This window comes from Hevea brasiliensis, chromosome 11 (assembly GCF_030052815.1).
Source record: "Hevea brasiliensis isolate MT/VB/25A 57/8 chromosome 11, ASM3005281v1, whole genome shotgun sequence".
Classification (NCBI taxonomy): domain Eukaryota; kingdom Viridiplantae; phylum Streptophyta; class Magnoliopsida; order Malpighiales; family Euphorbiaceae; genus Hevea; species Hevea brasiliensis.
This window is the reverse complement of record NC_079503.1, coordinates 76637115-76646414: the sequence shown is the minus strand read 5'-3', so window position 1 is coordinate 76646414 and position 9300 is coordinate 76637115. Positions and strand designations below refer to the sequence as shown.

General features: G+C 26.3%; 1 protein-coding gene across 1 annotated transcript; it reads right to left on the bottom strand.

Annotated features, from left to right (window-relative positions):
* Positions 1-2639: 2639 nt before the first annotated feature.
* Positions 2640-3282, bottom strand: LOC110652535 (protein DOG1-like 4). The gene is made up of 2 exons (XM_058129352.1): positions 3220-3282; positions 2640-3086 (listed from the first exon to the last, which is right to left on the bottom strand). The coding sequence occupies exons 1-2, from the start codon at positions 3280-3282 to the stop codon at positions 2640-2642; spliced, it is 510 nt and encodes a 169-aa protein (XP_057985335.1).
* Between the last annotated feature and the right edge of the window lie 6018 nt (positions 3283-9300).

The window sequence follows — 9300 nt, the reverse complement described above, 5'->3', positions numbered from 1 at the left end:
TGAAATTATAAACAAATTATAATTAAAATATTTGATTTAAATGAAAATTAAAAAAAAAAAAACATAGGCATAAGAAATTATCTTTACTTTGACATTCTCATAGAAAATTAATGATTTCATTACAATAACATTAAATTATATATATATTATATATATTAAATTGAAATTATTTCAATAATTTTAATTTTGGTGATTTCAATCAATTTATCCAATCGCTTTCAATTTTAACGATTTCAATTAATTTTATCAATAAATTTAATTAATTTTATTCTATAATTTAGATCTTAAAAAAATCTTTTTTCTTTTTCATATGCTTAATAATGTTTAAAATTATTATTTTACCATAATAAAAATAGTTTCCATCTGTTTCATTTGAAAAATTTTTAGAAAATTTTGTTTACATAATTTTGAAATTGTGCAATTTGTACGGGTGAAGAATTTAGTGGATTCAGATAAAAATATAGAGATAACTGATTTTTCAATTAAAGTTTAAGATTTAAATTTTTGTTTTCATCTAAAAAAATAAGTTTATTTATATTTTTACATAGTCTATATTATATATAAATGTGGGAAGGGAGAATATTAGTTTTGCCAAAAATACCATTTATTTCTCAAATTAATTATAATTATATTTTTATTATTTAAGTTAATTTTAATGTTTGTACAAATTTAAAATTATTAATTTTAGAAATCATATAAATTTAAAATTCTTAATAATACTGATAATTAACTTCAATTAAACATAAAATATTATAAGAAGTAATTAATTAAAGTAAGAAACTAATATTTATAACAAGTATATTTGTATTTGAATAAAACAATATATTAATATTTATAAAATTATTAATATTAATTAAAATTAAATATTTAATGACTATAATTTATAAAAAGGAAAACAAAAATAATATAAATCATTAGAAGATTATTAATAATTTTAAAATTTGTTAAATGAAGGACTTAAAAGAAATTTTATTTAATTTTAATTGAAGATCAATACTAACAAAAAAAAATAAAGATAATTAAATTTAAACCTAATTAATTTATTAATATGCATATTTATATTATTACAAGTATGATTTCTTAAAAATTATTATTGTAGAGCTAGCATTATACCACCTATATAAAATATTATCTTTTGCATTAATAACAAATAAAAGATAATATTAATAATATATTAATTAATTAATTAGATTTAAATTTATATTATTACAATATTAATATTTTTTCTATTTTTGTTTCTTTTAGTGTTAAAAATAGTAGTGTTCATAATCCTTATTCTTTTGAATGAAAAGAAGAATTGATGAGAATTGAAATAAACAAATATATTATATAAACCAAACCGTATTGGGTTAAATTTATTTTATTATGTTAATATAATTCTAATTTTCTATTAATAATTGAATCAAGAATAATATTATACCCAATTATACTAAATACTAAATAAAGAAATAATTAAAGCTGAAGTCAATTTTATAAAAATATTTTTTATGATGTTTTTAGAAATATAATATAATTTTAATATAATTAAAATATAAATAAGTAATAAATACTATGCATTTATAATAATAGACTATGCACTATAATATATATACAGGTATGAATGAGGGACAAACTTTTTGAACTAATAAATTATTATTATAAATATTAATAATATAAATTTATTTTTTTCTTTTAAATTTTATTTTTTAAAAATTATTTTACAGAAATTTTGTTATAATTTTTAATTTAGAAGTAGACCTCTCTCTCTCTATATATATAATTCAAATTTAATTAGAATATACATGATTAACTTTATATGTTAATAATGTATTTATAACATATATAATATAATCTGTAAATATATTAAATAGATTTTAAATTTTTTGTATTAAATAATATGAGAATATAAAATTTCAAAATATTAATATAATCAAAATGAAAATTTTGTAATAATAATGCACTAAACTAATAAAAATTTATTTTAAAAATTATTTTATTTTCTAATTTTATAAGTAATTCTCTTTCACATTAATTTAGGTATACAATTTTATTATGCAAGTTAATATGATTTTAAAATAAAATGTATGCAAATCAAACTTTTCTAAAAAAAATAAAATAATAAAATTTCAATGAATTAAATTCATGGGCTAATTTATATTTATTATTAATTTATTTTAATTTTTAAATATTTTCACCTATTTATATTTTAAAAATTTATTATTTTTTTATTATATTAATATTATAACACATATTTTTTAAAAAAATATGTTCGAATAAAAAATAATTTTAAATTGATAAATATTTTTATTTATATAATTAATTAAAATGACATTAAAATTAATATTTTTATTTGTATAATTAATTAAAATGACATTAAAATTAATATTTTAATTTAAAAAATTAAATATAATATTTGTAATATAATGATAATATTATATAATATAAAATCAATAAAACATTATATAAAAGAAATTAAATTATGAGTTTTTATAATAAGTATAAAAAAAATTAAATTAAAGCCACTGAATAGTACATGCATATTAATTAAGATAAAACTAAATCAAGGCAAAAGAAAAGAAGTCTAAAAGTGAAAATCAAAACCCCTAAAACTCTACAACTAGAAGTTTCTAATTAATGGTGCAAGCCCTTTTCTTTCCCCATTATCTTAACTGAATTTGAAGCATGCTAATCCTAGCCAAGAACTCCACACATTGTAGTGGGCTCAAAACATCCAAAACTCCCTTCAAAGTCCTAAGCCTTGCACAGTTTGCTGCTTTCATCACCTTCTCTTGTCCTGCCATTACTCCTTTCAGTGCCACCTCCACCAGTCCCTCCACCTGCCTCACTTGCTCCCCATTCTTCACTCGAACCACCAACCTTACCAGCTCTGCCATCTTCATGTCTACTACAGCCACTTGTTGCCTCTCCATTTCCCTCTCCACCTTCTCCTCTTCTAACCTTATTTTCACCCTCAAAACCTCAACCTTTCTCATATGTTCTTGTGTCAATTCAACTAGACTCGAACTGGGAACACCATTTGTCCTTATTGAGTTAACCAATTTAAATACTGCTGAAGGTTTCCACCCAGTAACCCAAGAATACGCATTCTTTGAAAGGGGAAATCCAAATTGGAAAAAAGAAAGCAAGCACAATCTTCATGCGCTAAGGCCTATTTTATATTGTAGTAGTCTTTGTAATGTTGTGTGACTTTGGACACTGAAGCTTGTAGCTCTTGCTCACGCTCACACCCAGTTTTAGCTCGATAATCCTCAGACGCCCTTTGTAGGTGTTGTAGATACTCATCGAGTTGACACATTCACTTCTCAAAAAACTCAGAGAACCTCTCTTCAACTTTAGTTTTCATATCTTTCCCCTTTCGTTTAAGTAAAGAGATGGAGAAAGAAGAGGGATAGCTAGCTAGCTAGGACCAGGTGGGAGATAGAGAGAGATGAATAGAGTGATATGTTTTTATATATAAGAAAAGGTAAGCTTGTGCTTGGCTTACGTGTAGCAATGAGTCAGTGGTGAGTGTCAAGGGACGAGTGATGCTTTGCAAATAGGGAGAGCCTCTCCCGGAGAGGGACATGAGTCTGATGGATTTAGGTTTGGCTTTGACCATGTTGATGAGTCACTCATGCACCACACCACCTGGTGTTTTATGTTTCTTATGTTGGAAAATGTGTCAGTAAAATAAACTATGTTGAGTTCAACGTGGAACCCAGATATCTTCCACTTCCTTCACTGTCTCTATCAACTGAACCCTCCTCTGAGGTAATATGCAACTCCATGCAACTTGCTTCTTTTGCTGTTGAATAGCTACAAGCCAACAACTTGCTTTAAGCTTTTGATTTTATTGATTTGAGTTTGATCATTTCTTGTTGCTTGCAGTTGCTTCAATTGGCGAATTTATCATTTGAGTAATTATTAATTTAGGTATTGCCAAAAATGGTTATGAATATGAAGACCAATGAATAACAACTCTAACTCACAAAAAGCCCCTAAAAATAACAATGGCCAATTTTTCATATTTTCCACTCGACAATTCAAGCATACATAAAAGCTTTAAAATCCAAAATGTTACCGTTCAATATGGGAATTTTCTGGGTTATGTGCCAAAAGTGTTTTAGGAGAAAAAAGAGTACGCATATAGAGAGAGAGAGAGAGACTGTGCCCCAAGGCATTGCAGAACCACTAACAAAACTAGAAAGTGGGTGCTTAATTGAAGTTTTCAAAAATGAATGCATTCAGCTCTCACTAAATATGATACTTGCTTAGTTTTCTACTCAAAGCATGATAAATTGGATGAAATTAGAAAGGATAATCCAAGAATGTGCTTAGGTAAGCGTAATATATATTTTGGGAACTTAACCCACGGGTTTGATCCAAACAAGGTCTCTCGTGGTCCACCGATCCAATAATCTTTTTCTAGGTCAATGGCCCATTGAAAAAGGTCCAAAATAGGTAGTTTAGAAATTGATTAACATCTAAAAATAATTTAGTTATAAATATTGAAAGAGAAATTGTTGAACTTCTTAATTCGGATTTCATTATTGATGAATTCCAAGATTTAAACAAAAAAAGTGTCGAGAGCACTGTTGAAGAGGTATATCATTCTATTTGTATTATTAGTGTTTATTTCTTTAAAATTATTTTATAGTTAGACACCCTTATGAATTTTGAAAATAAATATGCACTTTAATAACTTTTAAATTGCATCATAGTATAATTATTGTACAAATAGCAAGTAGTTGATCCGCAATATTATCATCCAAGGTTCACCCTTGGCCGTCTTCATCATCATCACTGGATCACCGTTGTCATCCCCTCTATTATTATTACCACATGGCCATCACCACTATTGACACCACTACCACTACTACTTGATCGTTGTCATCACCACTTGGCTACCATCATTACTACTATCATCACTCATACTCTATTACCACCACCACTATTTGATCATTATTGTTGTTGCCACCATCACTAATAATAAAAATATTAATAATTTCAAATTAAAATAATATTTAATAAAATAATATTATATATTAAAATTTTATTATTAATTTAATTGCATTTTATCAATATATATATATATATATATATATATATATATATATATATATATATATATATAAATACGAGATTGTATTAATAATTATATTACACTTTTATTTTTCTAAATAAAATAATACAATATATAACTTTATTTTCAATTAATTACATTGCATTATACTCAGAGGAGAGTGTGTGGCAATTGATTCTAATATACTAGGAAGTTGCCCCAAAGGCACACTTTAATACTTTAAGAAAAGCTTGAGAAGCATTTCTGAAAAGCTCCAATACTCGAAAGAACAAGTTTCCCTTGAAAAATTGGTAAATCTTTTGTAAAATCCTATGCTCTCACATCTCTGGGAATTGCTTTATGGCTAAATAAGTGTTCTTGCTACATGCATGGCTGGCTGACAAGCATATAATTTAACTATAAACTAGACTTGCTCACCAGCTCCTGGGTGGAAGGAGGAGTTAAGATAGATACCTACGTGTGTGTGTGTGTCTCTCTCTCTCTCTCTCTCTCTCTCTCTCTCTCTCTCTATATATATATATATATATATATATATATATATATATATATATATATATATATATATATATATATATATATATATATATATATCATCTGCTAATTAGCCCATTCTTTGCTACCTGTGTCTCTCCAAATCTATTCATTATAATATTTTTATTTATTTTAGGACAATGTATAATTAAATCTTTGAGATATAGTAAAATTTATATATTAATTTTTTATATATATTTTTAATAATAATTTAATTTTAAAATTTAATTCTATTAACAAATAAATTAACCATTGACTCTAATAATTTAGTACCCGTTTAATACTGTGGTTGAAATGTTAAAATTATTTTCTTAAAAATAAAATTTATAAAATTTAAAAATAATAAAAATGCACTTTGTATGAATAGATTTATCAATATGTCCACCAATTAAATGATTTGAAAAAAAAATTACATGTTATCTCGGATTTAACCATAAGAACTTTGTTAATCTCATTGGCTACTGTGAGGAGGATGAACCTTTCAATAGGATGATGGTATTTTAATACGCTCCTAATGGAACCTTCTTTGAGTATCTGCATGGTAATACTCTCTGTATATTAATTTAAGGATCCAAATTTCGATAGATCTCTCCTTTGGTAATTTAGAGGCTGAAACATTTATTCTGTATCTTTAGTTAAGGAAATGGAACATCTTGACTGGAGTGCAAGGATGAGGATTATCACGGGCATTGCTTATTGCTTACAATACATGCATCATGATTTAAATCCACTAGTGGCACATTCTAACTTGAATTCACATAATATCTTTCTAACTAATGACTATGCAGCTAAGGTGATTTCATGGGTTGGCTTCATTATATTTTGTTATGTACCTTCTCACTGTATCTATGGTCCCTCTCAGATAACTGAGATCTCTTTCTTGCCACAAGATTCCTCCAAGTCAAAGAGCTCAGGTGACAATGAGTCAGCGCATTCTACATTGCCACCTTTGGCTGATGTAGAGACAAATGTCTATTGTTTTGGGATTCTATTACTAGAAATCATTTCTGGAAAGCTCCAATACTCGGAAGAACAAGGGTCCCTCGAAAAATTGGTAAATCTTTTTTGAAATCCTATACTCTCATATCTCTGGGAATTGCTTTGTAGCTAAATAACATTTGTGTTCTAGCTGCATGCATGGCTGGCTGACAAACATATAATTTAACTATAAACTTGCAGGCTGCTGAATATTTGAATGAAAAACGTAGTATCAGTTACCCGATTGACCCAACCCTCAAGTCTTTCAAAAACAATGAGCTTGACCTCATATACGAGATTATCCAAGAGTGCATACAACTATATCCAAGGCAAAGACCAACAATGAAGGATATCAGTTCAAAGTTTAGGGAAGTGATTGCTATCTCACTTGATCAAGCAACTCCAAGATTTTCTCCGCTTTGGTGGGCTGAACTTGAAATATTATCTGTCTCGGTGACTTAAGTTCTGTCTCACTCTCTTCTTTTTTGTATTGTAAGTCAAGTCTCCCTCAGACTTCATGCCAAAAATTTAAAATTTAGATTTTTGATATCGCAATTGGAGTTGCTGTGTTTTGGCAAATGATTTTTTGAAAAAGCAGGAAAATTTTGATTACATTACAATATGAATATTTAATTATGTAAATGGAGATATTTTTATTTGAATTTAAAAGAGTGTGATATCAAGTACTATTCAACTTACACCTTTCGCTTAACAGATTCATATTTTACTACCTACTAAAAAAAAAAACCTACACACTTAAAAGTTTTTTTTTTTTGCACCACACTAATAATCTAACATAAATTAATTATAATTAATTAAATCATAAAATTTTATTAAATTTGTAACACTTTTTTTAAGACAAAATTGTAATGCCTATTTATATTGAGATTAAACTAGACCTGTTCACCAGCTCTTGGGTAGAAGGAGGAGCTAAGATAGATACCTACATATATGTATATATCACCTGCTAATTAGCCCATTCTTTGCCACCTGTGTCTATCCAAATCTATTTATTATATTATTTTTATTTATTTTAGGACAATTATAATTAAATCTTTGAGATATATTAAAATTTATATATTAATTTTTTATACATATTTTTAATAATAATTTAATTTTAAAATTTAATTCTATTAATAAATAAATCGACCATTGACTCTAATAATTTAATACCCGTTTAATACTGTGGTTGAAATGTTAAAATTATTTTTTTAAAAATAAAATTTATAAAATTTAAAAATAATAAAAATAATAAAAATGCGCTTTGTATGAATAGATTTATCGATATGTTCACCAATTAAATGATTTGAAAAAAAAAAATTAAATGTTACTGATGCAAAATATTTATTTCAAACTATTTTACACTTTTAATGGAATTTTAATGTAATTCTAATTTTTACACTATAATTTAAATGTAATTAAATTCTTTAATATTTTTTATAATTATGTGATAAATTAAATAAATTGAACATATTTATATTTTAGATAAAAAATTTTAAAATTTTGAAAATAATTATAAATTAAAAATAATAAAGGCGTATTATATTTGAAGAGATTTACAAAATAATATCAAAACTTTGGTTTTTTAATTTTTTTTTTCAAAATTTCTTTCTTATTAAATGGTTTAAAAAAATATTACATATTATACAAATTGTTTATTTGGAGTTTTTCTTCTCTTTTTTAGTTGTTTAATTTATATTATTATTAGTATATGTAAAAAATGATATCGAGAATAAAATTTTTAGTAAAAATTTATTTAATTGATTTTAAATATGTGTGTTGTTGGATTTTCTTATTCATATTATATATATGAACAATTGCAAAATTTAAGATCATTTCAAAATTATGATAATATTTTACAATTATTTTTGTCGCAAGGGTTTTTGTGATCGCCTGGACGAACTCTCACCGAAATGAGTAAAGTGAGAAGTCGCCACTTTAATTTTGAGGAAAATTAAAGAAAACCATTTGTAAAGGTAAATTAAAAAGAAACCACTTCGAAAACAGAGATTCTAGGTTCGGGGTCCGTATACGGGTGAGGAAGGTGTTAGGCACCCCAACTCGTCCCTCAACGAGGGTAAGCAGATTTAACATTGTGCTCTTCATAACTTAAAATTGGTAATTAAGGGGGGTTGGAGTGACGATGTTAATCCTTCGTATGGATGAAAGGAATATTTGATATTTCATTATTCAGAGCTGCCCAAGAACATGAATACATGAGATGACCCTTAGTGAGTAGGTGTCGTGTAGTTTGTTTAGGGGTTACTTTGTATATTGAAGTTGCGATACTTTAATTTGGATTTTGGTTAAGAGAATTCGGGTAAGAAATTTCTCCTGATCTCTTGATGTATTTTGTTAAGAGTTTAAGCGGGAGATTTCATATAAGAACTTTCCTTCGAACTCCACATATTTTATTAAGATTTTGGCTGAGAATCGGATAAGAACTCTCCCCCGATCTCTTAAAGTATTCATTTAAAGTTTTAGTGAAGGATCTTAGATAAGAACTCTCCTCCGATCTCCACATATTTTATTTAAATTTTAGATGAGAATCGGGTAAGAACTCTCCCCCGATCTCTTAAAGTATTCGGTTTAAAGTTTTAAGTGAAGGATCTCGGATAAGAACTCTCCTCTGATCTCCACATATTTTATTAAAATTTTGGATGAGAATCGGGCAAGAACTCTCCCCCGATCTCTTAAAGTATTTGGTTTAAAGTTTTAAGTAAAGGATC